Source organism: Varanus komodoensis, unplaced genomic scaffold (assembly GCF_004798865.1).
Source record: "Varanus komodoensis strain SLA01 unplaced genomic scaffold, ASM479886v1 scaffold13_1, whole genome shotgun sequence".
NCBI lineage: Eukaryota > Metazoa > Chordata > Lepidosauria > Squamata > Varanidae > Varanus > Varanus komodoensis.
This window is the reverse complement of record NW_025335408.1, coordinates 1,129,336-1,151,294: the sequence shown is the minus strand read 5'-3', so window position 1 is coordinate 1,151,294 and position 21,959 is coordinate 1,129,336. Positions and strand designations below refer to the sequence as shown.

The window sequence follows — 21,959 nt, the reverse complement described above, 5'->3', positions numbered from 1 at the left end:
TCAAATGTCCCCCAAAAATCTCCTGCAAAGCAAATTTTGAAGGCATGCCAGGGATACAGGGTGTGGGGTAGATTCATACTCTTGGATACAGCCCTTAGTGTGAATGATTTCTGTTGATACTTAGGATTCAAGGACATACTCCATATTTATCTTATTATCCCGTAGCAGCATATTTAAGAACATCAGAGCTGCCATTCTAGATTAGACCAGTGGTCCATCCAGTGCAGCACATGGTGGCCAACCAGCTGCCCACAGGATCCCTCAAGCTGAATGGATATTTGTACTGCTTCTGTACTGCTCTGTAAGGATAAAAAGTCTCTAAGTTTCCACATAGAGCAGTATGGTTGGTAGTCTGATTGTATAAAATGAATACATATAGACCTTAAAGTGCACTGCTTTTCTGCCTTACAACTCCCTTGCTGATTTTTGCTTGCTAGTTAACCAAGTTATAAATCTATGTGGTTTTGTTAGCCCCAGGGAAAGCTCCAAATAGCTGGAGAGCTATTTCCCACTCCTTTCTGAAGCTAATTCTCTAAGGGTTGATGGACGATGGTACTTTGTTTTGTCACCACTGTTTACCTAAGATGGTGGAAAGAAACATTGCTGCTGCTAAACTGAGGGAGAAAACTATGTGGGAATGGCGATTATAAGCATTCTAAACACTGAACTAGATAGAGCAATGTAGAACAAGAGTTTAGAATTTTAATATCCAGGAAAATAAATAGTGAGTCATTTCTGAGAAGCATTTATTCAGTTTGCTATCAGCTGTGTCAAATTTGACTCTTTCTTGTCCTCATTAAACAGTATGTGAAAAGTAGTTAACTGTTTGAGCTTTTTGAGCTTCTAGACTACGAAAATGATCTTGTTAACTCAGCAATTTGGGATTCAACTGTTGATCCAGTCTTGACTATAAGTGAAACATGTATTTCCCTAAGGATGCTTCATTCTATACAGAGCTAATGGAGTAGTCCCCCTGAAACAGTTACATGTATTTTAGGTTCTTTATTAGTGTCCTTACTCAGAATGTTTGTGCTCTGCAGGAATTGGCAGACCAAGCCATTTATGGAAGTGGAAGTAGCAATACGCCTGTTGTATATGTTGGCTGAGGCTCTTCCAGTATCTCATGGGGCTCACTTCTCAGGTGATACAAAAACTAGTGTTCTTCAGGAAATGATTCGGACTGTAAGTATGAGTCAACATAAACCTTTAATTTTCCTTTTAAAAAGCTTGTTTAATCCAAGGTACTTAATCCTCCTCCTTCCTCTGCAGTTGGTTACATCAGGTATTAGTACCTATCAGCACACATCAGTAACTCTGGAATTCTTTGAAACCGTGGTCAGATATGAAAAATTTTTCACCCTTGAACCTCAGCACATTCCAACTGTATTAGTAAGTTTATGCTATATACCTACTTGTTTTTATGTGCTTTTTGTTATCCATGACGCTACTTTCCTCTTCGCTGTCCTTTGTCTCCCTTACTCCTCAGTTTCAGTAAAACAGCTAGAAAAATGTTGTGCTTTTCATGTTAAATTACTAATCTCTTTCATTTCATAAGAGTCTGAATGAGTAAACTGTTCCAATCTTAATTGTAGATGGCTTTCTTGGATCACAGAGGTCTTCGTCATACTAATCCAAAAGTACGAAGCAGAATTGCTTACCTTTTCTCCAGATTTGTCAAATCTCTCAAGTAAGTTACATGAAACCTAGTGATGTAATGAGATTTCCAGTAATAGAAATCCTAGCCAAAACTGCATAGCGATTGCCTCTTCATTTATTTATTAAATTAGATTAAATTAGGGAAATGCTGCCAAATAATCTAATCTGAGTACAAACACAAATGACATTTATCTTGATTTCTAGGTTTGATTTATCTTCAAAGAGTTAGTCACAAATTCTACATTTTTCTTTTCTGTGTTGTTACACATAGTGAAACACATTTTCCTTAAGTAAAAAAGATAAAATTATTCTTTACAAAGGATTACAATTTATTCCAATAAATGGAGCCGATTTGGGTACGATGTTTTTCAGTTATCTTGTGTCTTTGGAGTGCAAGATGGGATTATCACACTGTATGATTTCTACAATGATATTTGTTCTGTTTAAATAATTGTCATAATCAACAATCCGTGGTTTCTTAACAATGAGTTGTTGCAAATAGGATCAGAGCGTGTGCTGTTTCCTGGGTGTTTTTCAGCTACTGCCATGATAACCCAAGGATACTGCTGTGGTCACTGCCCCTCGGTTGTTCAGCCCCAGCAACCCAGAGTTCCAGATTTGGATCATCTTGTTTATCACAATGGAAGCAGGTGGGCATGTGGGTCCCAGCACACATGTTCACTACCACTGCATTTTCAATAAACCATGGGTTATTGTTAACAAACCATGGATTAATGATGACATTGTTGCTGAGCAACGTTCTAGTTTTCATGCAGCCAACTGTTACATTTCAGCTCTTTTAAAAAATACTTGTATGGCAATGTAACATAACTTATGTTCTTATATTTCAGTAAACAGATGAATCCCTTTATTGAAGATGTGCTGAATAGAATGCAAGATCTGCTAGAACTTTCTCCACCTGTAAGCATTTCCTGTTGTCTTGGATAAAAAGACAAGTTCAGAGAGGCTGAGTCTATCATGGCGGGAGGGAGGGAGGGAAAGTGTTATCCACCTTGAGTTGCACTCTGAGTATAAGAAGTGATATATGCACCTAGGCAGATGATATGATTATCATCCAGACATACCATATCTAGTCTGCTCATTTAGCAGTATTGTGCTCATTTGGTTCAGTCTTTAAATTGTTCTAACATTTTACAAAATATGGTAAGTTCCATGTCTAATTTTAAATATGGCCTACCGGAAATAATCTTAAGCCAGTCAGTATCTCTTAGCCTAACTGACTCAAAGGTTGTGAAGATAAAGGGGAGTGTGTGATGATGTATTCTTCCTTGAGCTTCTTGAAGTTAATATGGACCAAAAATATAATAAATAGTTCATCCAAATGTTCAACATCTGGAGAAAAGTAGGAATTTAAAAATCAACTGGATTCTTCCACAGATGCATTGTGATATTATAGACGTAGAATCATGGAGCTGCTTTAATTAAGCAACTTATGTATGTTTGCCAGTGGCCTTTTGCCATGTAGTATAACAGAATGTTCCCTACCAATTATTTCAGGCCAGTTCCCTAAAGCAGGATCCATTCAGCCTACCCAGTTTATCATTGAGCTGGTTCACATGATCAAACAGCCCACCATTTTCGATATTCAGTACCTAGCTTCAGCTTCTTGTGTCATGAATCCAGGGGCTGTGGGTTATTTAATGGTTAAGCAGTCCTCCAAAATCCATGAACCCTGATTGCACATGAAATAACAAACTGCAGTTGAGCACTGAACATTCAAAATGACTACCTTCATGTTCTACAGCTTTTTGAATCAGGACAGTAACTTAGTATCTTTTATTGCATTTTTGTAAATTAAGGAGAGACCAGGAAGGAAGCTATTCATTGATTCCACTCCTAGTCAGTCCCCTTGCATTCAGAATTGCTCAGTTGCTATTTTGCAGACCACCATGAAATATCAACCTGCAGCCTTTAACTCCTAACATGGAAGTTCTATCATTTTTCTGTCAAGTTTATGATGTCACTGTAGCATGCAAAGTACACAGGATATACTACTTGAAGTAAGCATTTCCAAAAAAGTCACACCCACAGTGGTAATCTAGACTCATGCAGGTTAGGGGACTGGTTGTATGGACTGCTGTAGCACCAATTGGATGCCTTGATTTTTGGTTACTCTGCAAATAAAATAACAAAGCAGTAATAGAAACCTCTGATTGTTAAACTCTCCTTTTGTTCTCTGGTTCCAGGAAAATGGCTATCAGGCTTTATTAAGCAGTGATGACCAATTGTTCATTTATGAGGCTGCTGGCGTACTGATAGTGAACAGTGACTACTCTGCAGAACGGAAGCAGGCTCTAATGAGAAATCTTTTGACTCCTCTAATGGAGAAATTTAAAGAGCTGCTAGAAAAACTTGTGATGGCACAAGATGAGGAGAGACAGATGGCATTAGCTGATTGTCTGAATCATGCTGTTGGCTTTGCAAGGTGGGAAAAGTATACATTATTCAACATCTATGCACAGCTATACATTGAAGGAAGTGTTTTTCTGGATAGCAGATGTTAGCTGGGACTCAATCTGTTCATAAGCCATGTTCACATTGGACATGGGGGGTTTGCTGCTGATTGTTTCTTCTTTTCTCTTGCTTTATGAATTTCGGGAATCTTGATTTGGGGTGGAAGAAACTCATTTAATTCCTCACAAGAACCTACAGTGCCTAAAAAACCTGAGAGCCACCAAAGTAGAAAGGAGGAAACACTATTCCACTGTCTCCAGATTATAAGAACAGCCACTTAGGGGGGTTCATAATAAGTATTTTTTTAATCCAAAAATATTTGTAAGTAGTGCAGAAAGTACCCAGACAGCCTATTGCAAACAGATGTAGATAGTCTGGTCGGAATAGTTTCTGTAAGATTTAAAGTGCAGTCAGAGAATATGAACTTTATATCAAAGGTGCAGAAGCTGATTAAAAGTTTTGGAAGTTTCTACACACTTGCTGTTGGAACCAGACAGGGGTAAAAAGCGATTCAAATGACTCATCCTGGGTAATGGCCTAGTAGAAAGCTTAAAGTGATGGTGTGTCTTTCATATTTGCACAGCCGTACTAGCAAAGCTTTCAGCAACAAGCAGACGGTGAAACAATGTGGCTGCTCTGAAGTTTATCTGGACTGTTTACAAACATTCCTACCAGCTCTCAGCTGCCCCTTGCAGAAGGAAGTTCTTAGAAGTGGTGTCCGCACCTTTCTTCACCGAATGATTATTTGCTTAGAGGAAGAAGTTCTCCCATTCATCCCTTCAGCCTCTGAACATATGCTTAAAGACTGTGAAGCAAAAGACCTTCAAGAATTCATTCCCCTCATAAACCAAATCACAGCTAAGTTCAAGGTAGGAATTCAGATTTCGAGGATAAGCTATATTTTAGTCAGATTTTGAAGAGGGCTTGGCCCTACCCATGTGATGAGGACACTGTCTTTTGAATTCTGACCTTGTTTTGGAATGTTTGCCATGATCTGATCTTACTATATTAGAATTAAGAGAGAGAAGTAAACAATAAGTTACCTAAGAATATTTTTAGACCATTTCTCAATTTTAAAAACTTGAAACAGTTTATGGCAAGTTATATAACAATGCATCATTATAATGCATACAATTCTTAAGGCACAGTTTAGGGCATGTTTAGGGCCTCCAAGTATTTGGTGTTGGTGCAAATAGGATCATCCCCTTAGATCTCGTAAATGGTTGGGAAGACCATGGTAAACAAGTAGGTTTTTAATAATCATTCAAAGTGCATGATCACCATTACCTGATGTACCATAGAGGACAGGTCATTGTAGAGGGAGGGCACCACCTTAGAGAAGGCCCATTGCCGTGTTGCTACCAGATTGGACTTTCCAGGATTCAGCACCAAACATCACCTTCCATTAATGGAATGGCTCCTTCTGTTTTCACAAGGCTTTTAATGCAACAGTTTCCACAGGTAGAGATGGGGGAATAGAACTTCTGCAGATTTCCCAATGCAGTTCCCAGTGTTAGTTCCTATGCTGCTCTGAAAGGTTCCTTAACCACCTGTGACTCCTTTCAGATAATTGTCCTGCTACCAGGAGTGAAAGTCAGCATCCAGTATTGTGGCTGCGCATTAACTGGTTCTTTTACACCAACAGGAACCACTGCTAATGTTTTTTTAAAGTAACTGCCTTCTGTAAGTTTCACTGCCTTGTTCCAGAAATTGGCTTGTGTCCGGTTGGTTCAGAAAACACTAGTTTTTTCTTGCAATTAGCAGTGGGTCCTGCTAGTGCACAGATTGCACTGGATACGGCCCCAAGTCTGAATCCTAGCCCTGGATTTATAGTTGAACTTCATTATGTTTCCACTTACAGATGAAAGACAAAATACTGTAACTTCTTCCCTGTATTAGTGTATTCTTGCTCATCATAAATTCAACTCACCAACTGATATTTTTCACATCTCACTAGACCCAAGTCTCCCCATTTCTGCAACAAATGTTTATGCCATTGCTGCGTGCAATTTTTGAAGTCCTGCATCGCCCAGCTGAAGAAAATGATCAATCTGCTGCTTTAGAAAAACAGATGTTACGAAGGAGTTACTTTGCCTTTCTCCAGACGGTTACTGGCAGTGGAATGAGTGAAGTCATAGCCAATCAGGGTAAGGCATGGCTTGTAATGGCAGCTTTGTTTGTTTGTTTATTTATTAATTAAACCATTTCTATGCCGCCCCATTCGCCGAAGCCTCAGGGCAGCTCACAACATAAAATTAAAATACAAGAAATAACAATATAAAATAAGTTTCATGTCAATACACTTGTTCTAGTAAAATGATAGACATGGTAGACCTAGAAATAATGTTGTAGTTAGGTTTTCCATGTAGATGTAAGGTTTCCTTCCTTGAAAGAAATTACTTTAAAAGCAGATGCCTTTAGGTGATGTGCCCTTTGATATCATTAGGTTCTGATCATGATGAATGCATTTCTGATACAGTACACGTTTTCTATAGTTGGGCAGGGCAGATAAGACTATACTGTCGGTGTTGCGTTTTGCTCTTGACCATTTGTTATATTAAAGACTAGCCTTGTCAAGAATAATTAGTTATTGCCCCTTTGTTAGCTTTGAGTAAGAGTTTGAATTGAATCCTCCCTCTCTCATATATTATCTCCAGGAGCAGAGAATGTAGAGCATGTTTTGTTCACAATCATCCAAGGAGCGGTTGACTATCCTGATCCTATTGCTCAGAAAACCTGCTTTATTATTCTGTCAAAGTTGGTGGAACTCTGGGGTAAGCTTGCATTCCTACCATTATGGCTTGGACTCGGTGTGTACCAAATGCTTTTAATATTTCAGATACGTGTTTGCCTTCAAAAGATGCAGTATTCATTCTCCCCTGAATATGTGGTGCATATGCCAGTGTAGTGGCCAGTGTGGTGTAGTGGTTAAGAGCATGGGACTGGGACTCAGACGATCTGGGTTCTAGTCCCTGCTCAGCCATGGAGCCAACTGGGTGACTTTGGGCCAGTCACAGACTCTCAGCCCAACCTACCTCACAGGGTTGTTGTTGTGGGGATAAGATGGAGGAGGAGATGTAAGCTGCCTTGAGCTCTTTGTAGGAAAAGGGCAGGATATAAATTGATAGCTAGCAAGAAAGCTACAAGCCCTTTTTCTAATTTTGTGAAATTACCCTCCATGGTAAGAACATGACTACAGAGAATATTCTTATTTTATTTTTAGGAGGCAAGGATGGACCTGTGGGTTTTGCTGACTTTGTCTATAAACACATTGTTCCTGCATGCTTTTTAGCACCTTCGAAGCAAACCTTTGACTTGGCAGATGCACAGACTGTATTGGTATGTAACCTGCTGCATGGTTATATTGGGAAATTGTTAAACATGTCCCCACTTTTAAGGGATAACATGCCTAGTGAAGGGTAAAAACTGAAAGAGATGTTTTATGCATAAATATAATCCAGAGTTGGTGTCAGGGTGTGGACCACTAGGGATGGAACCTTGAATCTTTCCTTTTGCGTCCCAAATCTCAGGGAGACTGCCCTGCTCTCCATGGACATTTGCTGCAGTAAAGGTGGTACATTAGTTGCATCTGATCTCCTTAGATTAGCTCACTTGTGGCCCACATGTTTCACTTTCTGCTGCCCTCACTTGAATCTCTCTGCCAGAGGATTTTTTTCTAAAATCAAATACCTCCTTCTTTTCTATAATACTTCCCATTTTAGAAATAAGGGTGTCATTAGAAGACAATACCCTTTAAAGGTACACAGACATGTAGATGTTCATCCATGTGTAAAATGGTACATGCAAATTTGTGGGGGATTCTTTGTCCTCGAGGCCTAAGTCCCAAATGACTTTGGTTCCTAGCACTGTCCCTGATCTAGCCTATGAAATTTGGGGGCCAGTATTTCCCCCTAAGTTCTGCACACATCCAGAAGCTTGGCGGCATCTCCTAAGTCATTTCCCTGAACGTGAAAACCTTACTAGTTCTCACAGGAATATATGTACAGGTATTCAGAGACATGTGGCATCATGGCAAATTATGTCAGATGTCATCCTGCTTATAAGACACACATGTGACAGATTTCAATGCTTCTGTTTACTTCAGTCTGCTAAGTGTAGATTGCGGAGTGGTCCCAATGAACTCCTTATGGAGTAAGCCTATCCAGAAAATTTTGATCACTGGGGCAAAATGACAAGACTGGTACCTGCATGTGGGCAGTGAAAACAAACATCCTAATAATATTTAAAGTTCTGTAGAATATTATGGAAAGTTCTAGGTTTTGAGAAGAGAGTTTGGAAATAATATGAGTTCTTTTCATGGAAATCATGTTTCTGTCTATTAAAGACTAGCCTTGTAAAGCATGAATGCAATATCAAATTAAAACCATTTTCAGTCAAATGCTTGAGAGTTTGAACCAAAGCTTTTTGTTTCACTTGTATAGGCTTTATCTGAATGTGCGGTGACATTAAAAACAATTCATCTCAAAAGGGTAAGGCTGATAAACATAGTTGATATTTTATTTAAAAATCTTTCTTACTGAGCACTCAGGCTTGCTTCTGCTTACCTATTTTGATGTTCCCCTTTGCAGTCTACAATGGTTGATCTTTCTGAAGAACTGTTTTCCATCTGATATCTTCCCCTTTCCCTGCTATTGTCAGGAATGCAGAAAGAAAACTGCACCAAACTTCCTGAACCTAGCTTAAATCACATGAAGTGGGCAAGTCCATATTGCAGCTTAATTGTATGCTGGTGAATTTCCTACATAGTTAAAATTCTTTGCCATCATACCAGTCTCTGAAATAAGAATGGTGTGCTAGAGTTACAAAGTGACAAGTCTATGCAGTTGCAAGAGGGACAGGGGAACTCACTAACATAAGGGATCTATACAGAATTATCATGAATTGTATTAATGTTTAACATTTTTTTGCCTTGACTGAAATCCCAGCTGCTCTACAGAATTTAGATGTGTTAGTGGCCCACTTTGGAAAAACATGACTTAAGAAGCTCATAAGATGAATATGCATTTTGCTTTTGCATCTTGTTTTGTGCAAGCTGCAGTTGAGCCAGGCACATTCTACTTGAACATGGTTTTCCATTTCATCCTGGATGGGAAGTTATGGATACCTGTTTCAGAATAAGTTTGAAGCTGGTTTAAGATCCTGACTTGTTCTGGAGCTGGTAACCTTGTCTTGTGAATTTTCTTTTATGTTTCAGCTGTCAACAGATGCAGCTAATAGGTAACATACCTGGAAATTGACAAAACTGAATATAGGCTAAATTGTATACAGTTTCCAGGAACCAATTGCTGAGTTGTAAATTGAAAAGCACTGAAACTAAAAAAGAACTACAGTAACAACAGCTGAAAGAACTCCAAAAACACACCTTGAAAGGTGGGGAAGCCAGTATTTCTGCTTTTTGAACTAGGTGGAGACTGAGAAAAGTGTTAAAATGGGAGAAGACATAGAGAACTGTCAGTTCAATAATTAAAATGGAGAGGATTACATACTAAGCAGAAGGTATTTTCCCGACCCCACTTTTGTTGCAACTTCTTTTGCCACTTCCTTTCCTTTAGTGGTGTTTTCCAGCTGACAGCTTGGCAATGAATCTGTCCCTGTTCCTGTAGAAGATTTAAGCAACTAGATTCTAGGGAAAGGATGGACACAAGTTGGGTTCAAAAAAGAAAACTTTGAATATCTTTTTGTGAAAGGGGTGATCTAGTGGCCACTCCTTTTCATGAGCAAAGATGACTCGTATCCTTGGTTTCTCTTGAAAGCTCACCTTTTGACAGCTGTCAAGAGAACATGAAATGACTTGTTGTAGCCTTTCCAAGTCAGTTCCATGATATGTGCCTGCTGCACGGCGAGAGCTGTCACTCCTACAGACATTGCCCAAGTGAGGTTTGCTATTTCTGATCTCTACCTGCATAAGTCCAACAAACTTACACTTTTTAAAAACTACAGGAAGTTCGCAAATTTCTTCCACTAAAAAAATGGAGAGAAGGGATTGATGAACCGGTGATAGCCCCTTCAGTTGCCATTTGAGCACTTTGAAGAGGCTATCAACTAAGAGATCAATGTTTCAATTAAAAAAATGGGCAAGGGGAGAAAAGCAGTGGTAAGCATGATAGGACTCTCAGTCATAGTGGGGAGGGAAGATAAGATAGGTCCTGCCTTTGAGTGTGACCAAGAGGGAAGAAGATACAGGGGAACAACATATGATGAGCTCATTCTGCCAGGCATATCTTAAGTTATTTCCTGAACAACCCACCCTGGATAACTTACTCGCAGGATGGGTTGCCAGGGTGTATGAACCCACACAATGTATATTAAGTGAACTGTCAGAGGTGAGAAGAAGGTGGAAGTCAAGATGAGGCTTTGTATTGAAGTATACAAAGGTTTTCTTGGAAGGACCATGAAGCAAGAAAGAAATAGGTGATGGTCCCTGCCTTTGGGAGATGGAAGCAAGTCTTCCAGGGTTCAATTTTGGCTGATATGGCTTCTAATCTATAATCTTGCAAATAATGCATAAGATTATGATGTGGAGCAGATTTGGAATAAGAAAATATAGAACCACTGTCAAAACAGTATATATGTTTCATTTTAGGGCCTTGAATGTATTCATTATCTTCAACAAGAATACCTGCCTTCGCTGCAGGTAGCTCCTGAAATAATCCAGGTAATTTTTAAAAAAAATTGATACATGGAGTATTTCCTAGGCCAGCCCTGGAGTTGAGTTAGCTTAGGTTTTCCTGAGTAGTTAATTTTGGCATCTTTAGGCAAAATATACATCTTGGATATTGACTGCAAAAGGATTAATACTGATTTAGCAAGAGTGTTGATTTTCCCAGGGTGGATAATATGAGGGTTTAAAAAAATCAGTATTGATGTACATTAAAAGTATAACTCACAACACAGTGAATAGTTAAAGGCAACAATACATAGCTGTTCTGACCATTAGTAAATATAACTTTCAGGAAGTAAAATAACTGTTTGAAACATGACTGAATTTGTACATGAACTAAAATGTGTTTCTGCACATAGACTTGCTGGATGAAACCAGTATTTATAAATGGTTCGGCACAGGAAGAAAGAAAACACCTTGAGAATTTAGAGTTACATACACAGTAGTCCTTATTCATTAGGATCAATACAAACATTTCCCAACACATGGTTGGGGCTATTGTCTAACTACTACACTGTCTAAAGAGGTGATTAGTTATAATATTGTTAAAATATTGGAGTTGGGACACAGAGACATCCTTGCATGTAGCAAAATGGACACAGATCTGTACAGCATGCCAAAGAGTAACATGTTCAGCATACTGGAAATTATCTCCATTTACACTGATTTTTACACTGTTTATAGGTACTAAAAATGCAAATATTACCTTAGGGCTACAATGCAGACTAATCATTTATTATTCGAGTATAAGCAAGCATTTAATTTTGGTGTTTTTATAGGAGTTCTGTCAAGCGCTTCAGCAGCCTGATGCTAAAGTTTTTAAAAACTATTTAAAGGTAGGTAAAATTGTGTCTAGTTTTCATTTTGAATGAATGAATGAATGCATTTTATCATAAGTTAAGTAGAACTTAGGTGTTTCTGATTGAACTATGCTCTTTCCAACATGTGGTGACATATCTGTTCCACTTTTGTGAAATTCTACTAAGGTCTCCATATAAATACATGTTCTTACTTGAGTTGTTCCATAAGTAGAACTTGCAAGCTAGCACTGGAACTGGAACTCCGTAAGTCAAACTACAAGCTAGCACTACAAATCAATTATGTCCTACTTCTCATGGGATGATCTTACTGGAGACCACCATGACATAACATTTAAATGACATGAATTTTTATATCTGTGTATTTAAGAGAGAAGACAACATGCCTAAAATAAGTCTTTTGTCAAAAGTTATTTTGGTAATAAAAGTTATTGGCAAAGCATTTTGTCAGCCTCCCTGGAGAGTTAATGCCACTGCAGAGGGAGAACTTATCATTCTTCCCTATTCTAGAACTTTACTGGGAGTTCCAAACAGCCCACTAAAACTTTCTGTCCCTAGCAGCATGTTTTTTAAATCCTTGACTTAATGGTGCAATTTCTCCGTGTTTTCTTAAACATGATACATTTTCTTTTAAAAACAGGTATTCTTTCAAAGAGCAAAACCTTAAGATGTCTACTGGAATCTTTGCCTGTTTTCCTTAATCAGGAACACCAGATATTAATTTATATGAATGCTAAATTTTGTGCCATTCGTACTTAATTTCTCCCCTTTGGAAAGATGTTGCTCTATGCTTAAATTGGTATGTATATTAGCCTTTTTTCTGTAAAAATGAAAATGAAATGCCCCACAGTGTGTTGGTTGATACACAAAGGCAGGTAGACAACACAGGTTGTCTGTGTTGCCTACACGGAACACTCTGTATAGGATAATTGTATGCTGTAATTAGTACAGTAAAAATCCACTTCATTTTGAAATTAAACAATGTATAAATTCCCTCCAAACAAAAAGCAATGGTTATAAATTGTGTACATTTTTAAATACTGAGTAAAATATGTGCATATTAGTAATAAAAATCATTTGTTCATGAATGGTGATATAAAATAAAACAATTAAAACCCCATTTTGTAGATAGCTGTTTCCTTGGAGGGGTCTAAATGCTGAAGTGTATGCAACAAGGCACTTACTAATAGATCTGATTAAAAATAGGACCCGAGTCTACATTTTTTATACAAAAAATAAATTTTATTCATTGAAATCTACCAGTTGTCTTGAGTCATTGGTCATCATCTTGGTGTCAATTATTAAATCACACAAGGCTGGGCAGTCGTGCATGGACAACATAGAATTATTGACTTGTTTAACTTTAGATGTTTAAAAACTGTGCTTGAACAGATTTCATTATTGATTTTAAGAGCCCTGTATGCCATTAATCAAGGAACCAGTGTGCTGCCATAGAAACAGCTGTACTCAAAGCAGGATCAACACAGAATTCAGTGGCACTTTCTTTCATCTATTCCCCACTTTCTCTTTGACACAGACAGAATTAGACACTGTAGTAACTTATAATCCAAGGCCATAAAGAGGAGGGTCTAAGCTAATGGACATTTTGATGATTTCAAGCAACAGCTGATAAACTGCAGTGTGTCACTACATACCAGTGACAAGGGGAAGCCAAAGATGAGGGCAAAACTGACCACATGCTTCCAGGCATCAGTGGTAAGTATAACTGGGCATCTGCTGAGGGACCACTTCCCCGCAAGGGTCCACTGACAAGAACCCCAGGCTTCCTGTTGCTGCTCTTCACCACTGTAGTTTGCCTGCTTGCTTGCTTGCTGCGCTGTCCCAGACGATAGTGCTGATGAAGGGAAGTGGTAGATGCCACTGACTGCTTACTCCCTAGTCATCTCTCTGTCAAGGAAGTGTGAACAAAGTTGAGGAAGAATTAAGAACAATAGCAGCTAGTGGCAGGACAATGAAGAGGTACAACTCCAGAAGGACAGACCAGTAAGGGCCCTCAAAACATAGATATGGTACAGATGCATTCAGCTGCTCCCAAGTTCCTGTGGGAACAGCCCATAGTTATGGGGAAATATTGTGACAGAACAGTTGTATTTCTTAGATACCTGCATTGTATCTCCAGAAAAGAACCAAATGTGCATTCTAATGAAATCAAATATTCAGAACTAACATTTATTTATTTAGAAAATGTCTATGCCGCCCCATTCGCCGAAGCCTCGATGTCCTGGTTATCCAGTCTTAGTCTAACTTGTTTGTTTCAGTGAGTCTACTTTCAGTAAAGCTTAAATTGGATACAATCCAATCTAACCCTAATTAAATCTCATCTAAAGTAGGAAACTGACCATTTATTAAAGATGTTTGGTTACTTCACAAATTCTTCAAATAAGTCAGATATTACCGATACCTGCTGTGCACAGTAGTTTGGGATTCTTAAAAAGCCCTGTTTGTGTGTGGAGGGGAGGATGGGTAAATGGGGAACATAAATAAACATACATTTTGTTTTTCTGTCAAAACATACCTTTCCTCTTAAGACAGGGCAGAAGTGTAACTTCTGCTTTAGCCATCATATGGATGTCAAACAAAACACATTGAAATTCAAAATAGTCAGATAAGCTTTCAGATAGGAATTTTGGGTATTTCGTTGTTGCTGTGAACTTTAAAACTGAGTCAGATAAGCCTGAAGTGTGAAATAAGCAAATTTTTACTTTTTCCTACAGTTACAGCCAATAAATACTAAAATTTATTGTCTTCATTTGGCTATTGGTGTTTCACTAAATTGCTTCCTTACATCTATTGTCATTACTATTTCGTTTGTGCCTCCTTCCTTTGAAGAAAAGAAACAGTACTCTTAGTGTGAAATCCTGTGCATGTGTACACTGGTAACAGTCCTACAGTTCCCAGCATGCTGGCAGCTGTAATACTTTTTCCCCTGTATAAACAAACAGGATTGTACTTTTAAGAACTCAAAGCGGGCTTCTGTGTGCTCCACACTTTGCCAACAGGACTTTGTGCTGTAACAGTTTGATACAATATTGCATGTTCTTGATAGCTTTAATTTTTGAAAGCTTTATCTGGTACCTTTAGAAGAGCCAATGCAGTCAAGACATTTTACAAGGCATTCAAAGTGTTGCAGTAAGTCACTAGATGGCATCTAGTCTGGTACAAATAATAGAAACATAGTGAGCCAAGGAATGTTCAAACTACCACACCACTGCACTCATTTCACATGCTAGCAAAGTTATGCTCAAAATCCTACAAGCAGTATGTGGACCGAGAACTACCAGAAGTACAGGCAGGATTTCGAAGAGGGAGAGGAACTAGAGATCAAATTGCCAACATACGCTGGATCATGGAGAAAGCTAGGGAGTTCCAGAAAAACATCTACTTCTGCTACATTGACTATGCTAAAGCCTTTGATTATGTAGATCACAACAAATTGTGGCAAGTTCTTAAAGAGATGGGAGTACCTGACCATCTTATTTGTCTCTTGAGAAACCTATATGCGGGTCAAGAAGCAACAGTGAGAACTGGACACAGAACCACTGATTGGTTCAAAATTGAGAAAGGAGTTCAGCAAGACTGTATACTGTCGCCCTGCCTATTTAACTTACATGTAGAGCACATCATGAGAAAGGCGGGGCTAGATGAATCACCAGTTGGAATTAAGATTGCTGGGAGAAATATCAACAACCTCAGATATGCAGATGATAACATTCTAATGGCAGAAAGTGAAGAGGAACTAAAGAGCCTCTTGATGCGGGTGCACTCTTGAAGGAGGAGAGTGCACAAGTTGGCTTGAAACTCAAGAAAACTAAGATCATGGCATCCAGTCCTCTCACTTCCTGGCAAATAGATGGGGAAGAAATGGAGGTAGTGACAGATTTTATTTTCCTGGGCTCCAAGACCACCGCAGATGGGGACTGCAGCCAAGAAATTAAAAGACGCTCCTGGGGAGAAAAGCTATGGCAAATCTAGACAGCATACTAAAAAGCAGAGACATCACCCTGCCAACAAAAGTACATATAGTCAAGGCTATGGTTTTCCCAGTTGCAATGTATGGCTGTGAAAGCTGGACCATAAGGAAGGCTGAGCACTGAAGAATTGAGCCCTTTGAATTGTGGTGTTGGAGGAGACTCCTGTGAGTCCCTTGGACTGCAAGGTGATCAAACCAGTCAGTCCTAGAGGAGATCAACCCTGACTGCTCTTTAGAAGGCCAGATCCTGAAGGAGAAAGTCAAATACTTTGGCCACCTAATGAGAAGGAAGGACTCCCTGGAGAAGAGCCTAATGTTGGGAACAATAGATGGCAAAAGAAGAAGGGGACGGCAGAGAATGAGGTGGCTAGATGGAGTCACTGAAGCAGTTGGTGTGAGCTTGAGTGGACTCCGGGGGATGGTGGAGGACAGGAAGGCCTGGAGGAATGTCCATGGGGTCACGACAGGTCGGACACGATTTCACGACTAACAACAACAACAACAAAGTGAGTCAGAAGGGGCCTCTTGGGCCATTTTGTTCATTTCGTTTCTATGCCACCTCATAACCCAAAGTTTCTCTGGGTGGCTTACAAATGCTAAAACAGCATCAAATGCATAAGATACAGTAATAACAATAAACAGATAAAACAATAAAATAATACGTAAGCATCTCACAATAAAATGTAGCCACATGCCATCTAGTCTGACCCCCAGTTCCAGCCAGCTCTACTTACGACATGCCTATCACGTGCATGTCCAATGATCAATTCTTCAATACAAAAAGTAATCAAAGAGGTCCGCCTGGCACCGTCGTTACTGGTTTTTCGGCGCCAGGTAAAGACCTTTTTATTTAAACATCATTTCAATTGTTAAAACATATGATCTGGCCTGGGCAACTTCTTCTTCCTTCTCTTTCTCCTCCTATATTTTTATTTTATACTGATAATTTTAATTTTGTATTTGTAAATCAATGTATTTTTTGTATTGTTATATTTAATGGTAATTTATTATGTACTATTGTATTTCAATGTATTTTATCATGTTGTAAGCCGCCCCGAGGTTTCGGCAAGGGGCGGCATAAAAATGTTATAATAATAATAATAATAATAATAATAATAATAATAATAATAATAATAATTTGCATTTGCCAAAAGGTATTAAAAGGACAGACATTGGGAAGGGTTTCCCCCCCATGCAGTTGAATTTAGTATATTCCATTCCAAGTGCAATTACTTCCATTCCAGTAATCACCTGTTGGCAATTACTTTTACTGCAGGCCACGGAAAACATTCTTGGGCATATACATCTAGTGCATCCAATGTGTCTGTTAGTGGCATTTGCTATGCTTGCCCGTAACAGCTATTACACTGACCTTTCATGGATGTCCAGGTCAGTACCCTAAGGGGGTTGCCCGTGTAGTTAATAGGCAGAGATAATGGGAGTTGCTGTACAAAAACATCTGGAGGGCTCTACAATGGCCACCAGTTTTATTCCAACCTTGATCCTTGTCCTGAAATTTCCAAGAGGAATGGCGAATGCCATTCCAGTAGGTTCATGTGTGCTGAGTATCGCTTTGACGAGAAGCCTAACTCCCCCTATTATATTTGATTTTTATGCCGCCTTTCGGCCATGGAACTCAGGTTGGCGGACTCTCACAACAACCTAATGACGTAGACGAGGCTGAAAGGGTGGGTTTCACTGATCCCCGAGTGTCATTGTTCAGCGTCTATATTGTCTTCCTGCTACACTCACTTACCGGGGAGTAAACCCACTGACTTCAGTGGAATTTACTATGGAGGTTGCGCTGTTAAACGCATCTTCGCAGCGTCGCCCTCCTTTGATTTCCCGTGGCTGCCCCAGTGAGCCAGCCCTGGAGAGCGTGGGTCCCGCTTTCAAAGGAAAAGGAAAAGAAAAAGCACTGCGCGTAATCTCTGCCTGCTCAGCCTCGCCTCTCGCTGCCGGGAGCTAAGGAGGCATATGAGCCCCGGGACCAACCCGCCTCTGCTCGGAGCTGCCCCGCCTCCTACGCGCGTCAGGAAGCCGGAAGCAGACGGGGAACTCGGCGACGGGCGAAGGAAAGTGCTCGGTGGGCCGCGGCGAGGGAGAGCAGAAGCAGGGCTCGGGCGAGGGAGAGCGCTCCTGCTCGCGCTCGCCGTCGGAGGGCGCGGATCAGGTACGGCGAGGCGAAGAAATCCGAGCGGGGCGCGGGGAAGACCCGGCAAATGGAAGAAGTGTGGCTAGGTTTCGCTTTCGTTGCGAAGCCAGGGGATGACGAATCTCTTTGGGAGGAGGAGGGGAGGCGACTTCGGCAGCCTTGTAGGCCCGATGTGGGGGAAATTCCCGGTACTGCCTGGCTGCAAAGCGCTAGCATCTGCGGGGAGGAAGGAAGAGCGTTGCTTCCTAAATTAAGGCTCCCCAGTGCACGGAGGAAAAAGAGTCCTGGGGTCGTCTGTGGAAAAGGGAGTCTTGGGCAGGGGCAGTCTTAACAAGCCCCGACTCTGGAGCGTGGTTCTGTAGCTGTCGACTCAGAAGTAAGGAAGCCCCCTAGGATCGTTGGAGCTTGCTTCGTACGAGAGCTCAGGCTTGCAGGTTAGAAAGTCAAGCGTCTGCGTTGCGCCTCGAGTCCCTCCTTTGGCCATGTAGCTTTCACCAGATGTGTGAAACTGCAACTCCCATCATGCAGATTGGTGGGGAATGCTGGGAGTTGCAGTCCTACGCATCTGAGGGACACCAGATTGTGGAAGTCAACCAGCATTTTCTTGTATTCTTGACTTGCTGCTGTCCCCTTGGCTTTCTCTCTTTCCTGAATATTTGGAGCTCTTCGCTGTGATTTCTTTAAAAATCTATGACATTTATACATACATACATACATACATACATGTATTGATTGGCCGCCTATAAGTGCAGAGGCCTCCTAGGCAGCTTACAGTTCCAAGTCTGCATCTGTGTATCAATTTAGACAGCTCATAATCTTGCACTTTTGAGGGCAGGCGTGTCTTCTCACAGGCATATAATAAATTGATGTCCTGTGTGCACGAAGCACCTGTCCTGGATCAAGCCCCCAAATGCAGTCCAGTTGCTTGAGTGCACACCTAATATTTTTGTGACGTTATTTATAGACTCAGCTGTGAGACGCTGAGTGATTTGCCTATAGGCCTTTGAATCGATAGGGCTGGCGTCACAAAGCTGTCTTCCCTTCTCTGAAAGTTACCTGGAGGCTGGTAATTGTTTGGTTTGGCAGAAGAGTAACTTTTCTGGACTTATTTACATTCTGCCTCATATAGTTTCATGACTGTTTGTTCCCACAGACAAGCCTTCCCTAGCCTCCTGCTGTCGATATGTTTTGTATATTCCCTAGTTGGTGCTGATGGGAATTGAAGTCTGCAGTGGCTAAAGAGCACCAGAGTGGGAAAGGCTGCCATAGACTCTTATTGTGAATGATTTTGTGTTTCATTCTCTCTGACCTCTGTTTGTGTAGTACAGTGACTTGTGTCCTAAAGCAGATATAGAAAATGTTGAAGAAAATTAGGCCTGTGTATTTTTATTTATATTACATAATTTTATGTTGCAAGGAACAGAAAGTTCTATGAACCCAAGGTTTTCCTCCTCTCAACAGTCCTGTGAAGTATGTTAGCTGAGAGTCAGTGACTAGCCCAAAGCCTCTCAAATCTTCATAGCCTAGTAGGGCTAGAGCCTAGATTCTTTCAGTCCCAGTCCAGCACTCTAACTACTACCCACACTAGCTTTCTTATAACCTTTTCTTAAGGCAGCATACCTGTTCTCCCCACTTCCCCTGTTTATCCTCACAACAATCCTGTGCAATAGAATTGAAAGATCCTTAGGGATCTTTGGCCAATAACTATACGTTGCAAGACTGAGGTAGAGTTTGAATTGAGGTCTCCCCAGTTCTAGTCTGACACTCTAACCTTGAGTGTCCTGCCTTATAGATGTACAGGCATATTTGGAATTTTTAAAAAATGTGTATAGGCACAAAAGGGCTGCTGTGGAGTGCTATGGCCAGTCACAAAATATTGGGAGTGACTCCATTTTGTGCACCACCACTGTTGCCTTTCCCTCACTTGGCAGGTGATGAAATTGGAGGCTACTTTTTCTTTTCTTCTTTAGCATTTTCCTGGAGGCACACCGCAAAGGTACCAGCTTCCATCTACCACAGTCTTCATTTCAAAAGACATGATGATAAAGGAGAGTTCTGCTTTAAAATGCTCCTGGCTGTCCCCAGTGTAAAAACCAAAGTAGTGGTGGGAAGGGGGCTTACTAAGTGAAGTAACCACAGGCACTGTGGTATCCCTGGAGAAGGCTGCACTGACTGTGACACCATGCTTATTCTGATTTGAGAGTAAGTCTAACTGAATCAGTTGGCTTTTAAATAAAACTCTGAGATCATATTATATGGATTGTAGAGGACTTGCAAATTAGCAGCAGTGTGTTGGTGAATAATCTGCTGGCATTGAGTCTAGTTTAGTATTTCTGCTTGTAGATGTTTGTATCTTGGCCTTTTTTGTAGTTGGCTGATTAAGAACCACCATACTGAAAAAAGAAATGCCTCTTAAGTAACCACATCCTTCTAACCAATTTGAAATAGTAACCATATGAGGGAATTGTTCTTTACGTGCTTGACAGGTATATATGAGGAACTCGTTTCTTTTATAAATCTGCAAGCTTTAAGAAATAAGGACTGATGCAGTGCACCCAGGTTTGTATATTAAGCGTTAGAATTGGAAAGCCTGTGGCCACACATTCCTAGAGACAGGGAAGGATCAGCCAAGGTGCTTCTTTTCTGTTGCTCCACTTCTGCCCTCCCTGCATTAGGGACTAGGCAAGCTAACCCACCCACATTTTCTCCATTCGAAAAACAGCTCCTTGGAGTCTTCAAAGCAGACAGTGTGGTGCACAGTTTAGAGTGTGGGACTGGGACCTGGCAGACCCAGATTGTAGTTCTTACTTGTCCATGAACTTCGCTAAGTGACCTGGGTCCAGTCATGGGCAACTAACCTAAGCTATTTCACTAGGTTGTTTTGTGGTGAGGATCATCATGGCCAGGAAAACCTTGTAAGCTATCTTGAGTTCCTTGCAAAAGAAGGAAAGACAGCATGTAAATAATAGTAATTTGTTCTCTTTCCTTACCCCACAAGTCTGTGCACTCCTTCTGTATTCTCAGATCTTGTTCAGTTTCTATTTTTACTGCCCCCCAGCTGCACTGGAACTGAATATGGCACTCGAGACATTTAGGCACACATGGGCAATGAGCTATGGCAGACAGAATAGCTGAATGCAACAAGAAAAACCTGCTGCTAATGCCACCATGTACCTCTTAACCCAGGAGAAGTAAAGCAGGAACTTGTATTCCCTTTCCTATTTTTAATATGCTTAGACAAGCCTCAAACGTTTGTACAGAGACATGCTGCAGATAAGGAGGATTCAAATAGATGGGGATGAGGTCATGTTTGGATAGCAGCTCTTGCACTGTAAGGCCTTTTCTAGATACAATTAGTTCTGCTTTAAATGTTTGAGTTTTGGATACAGGATACCTGGTATGCATTTCAAATCATTATTTTCCCCAAAACTTGCTGTAATTGGATTTCCTGAGCCTGTCCTTGTAATAACCAAAGTGTTCTGAAAACCAGCACTACAGATACAGGATTTGCCTTTCATGGTTTAAGGGTCTGCTGATTATTTATTTTATTAGATTTCTATCCTGTTTTTTAACCACAAACTCAAAGCAGCTTATAGAATTCTCCTGTGGCTCTCAGTCTTATCCCCACAACAACAACCCTGTGAGGTAGGTTGGGCTGAGAGTCTTTGAGTGGCCCAAAGTCACCCAGTGAGCTCCCTGGCTGAGTGGGGACTAGAACGCAGATCCCCTGAGTCCCAGTCCAGTGCTCCTAACCACTAGATGACTCTGGCTCCTGTATTGTAAGGAGAGCCCTCCCTGACCTGAGCGCAGCAAGCAGGCAGGTGGGGGTGCTTTGTGCATCGGTCAGTTATTTCAAGTTAGAAAGGGCCTGTTAGAACCCTTCCGATGGAGCACTTATAATGGTCTTGCACCTTGTCATACATGTACACGAAACTTGTGCAGACTGTCTCTTCTGAGCAGTACTCTTGCCCTGTTCAGACAACTTATCTGTCTAGAATGAATGCACAGAAGGATGGTTGAGGTTGTACCTGCTGTTCCTCCTCTTGATTCCACATGTTCCTCAAAATGCCTTGGAACTATAGGCTGTCTTCAGAAGTTATAATTGAATGAGTAAAGTTGGAGGCTATAGGATAGTCCTGCCTCTGCTCATTATATGAGGCTACAATAGTTACTTAAGGTGCA

General features: G+C 40.6%; 2 protein-coding genes across 5 annotated transcripts in view; both read left to right on the top strand.

The window, feature by feature from the left end:
- XPOT (exportin for tRNA) overlaps positions 1 to 12,751 on the top strand; it is a 33,696-nt gene extending 20,945 nt beyond the window's left edge. For both annotated transcript variants that reach the window (XM_044423019.1, XM_044423020.1), the window contains exons 13-25: positions 1,041 to 1,182; positions 1,270 to 1,389; positions 1,593 to 1,687; positions 2,508 to 2,577; positions 3,864 to 4,102; positions 4,715 to 5,000; positions 6,089 to 6,278; positions 6,789 to 6,905; positions 7,355 to 7,470; positions 8,574 to 8,621; positions 10,736 to 10,807; positions 11,593 to 11,649; positions 12,272 to 12,751. In XM_044423019.1, the coding sequence (XP_044278954.1) occupies positions 1,041 to 1,182; positions 1,270 to 1,389; positions 1,593 to 1,687; positions 2,508 to 2,577; positions 3,864 to 4,102; positions 4,715 to 5,000; positions 6,089 to 6,278; positions 6,789 to 6,905; positions 7,355 to 7,470; positions 8,574 to 8,621; positions 10,736 to 10,807; positions 11,593 to 11,649; positions 12,272 to 12,298 (1,579 nt within the window). In that variant the 3' untranslated portion in view covers positions 12,299 to 12,751. The remainder of the gene's footprint in view (positions 1 to 1,040; positions 1,183 to 1,269; positions 1,390 to 1,592; positions 1,688 to 2,507; positions 2,578 to 3,863; positions 4,103 to 4,714; positions 5,001 to 6,088; positions 6,279 to 6,788; positions 6,906 to 7,354; positions 7,471 to 8,573; positions 8,622 to 10,735; positions 10,808 to 11,592; positions 11,650 to 12,271) is intronic.
- A 4,921-nt stretch (positions 12,752 to 17,672) lies between these two features.
- The window catches only part of TBK1 (TANK binding kinase 1), a 27,423-nt gene continuing 23,136 nt past the window's right edge, over positions 17,673 to 21,959 (top strand). For 2 of the 3 annotated variants that reach the window (XM_044423025.1, XM_044423027.1), the window contains exon 1: positions 17,673 to 17,795. The gene's annotated coding sequence lies outside the window, so the exon portion shown is untranslated. Of the gene's footprint in view, positions 17,796 to 17,945; positions 18,212 to 21,959 lie in introns of those variants that run through there. The other variant, XM_044423026.1, reaches the window with a different exon arrangement.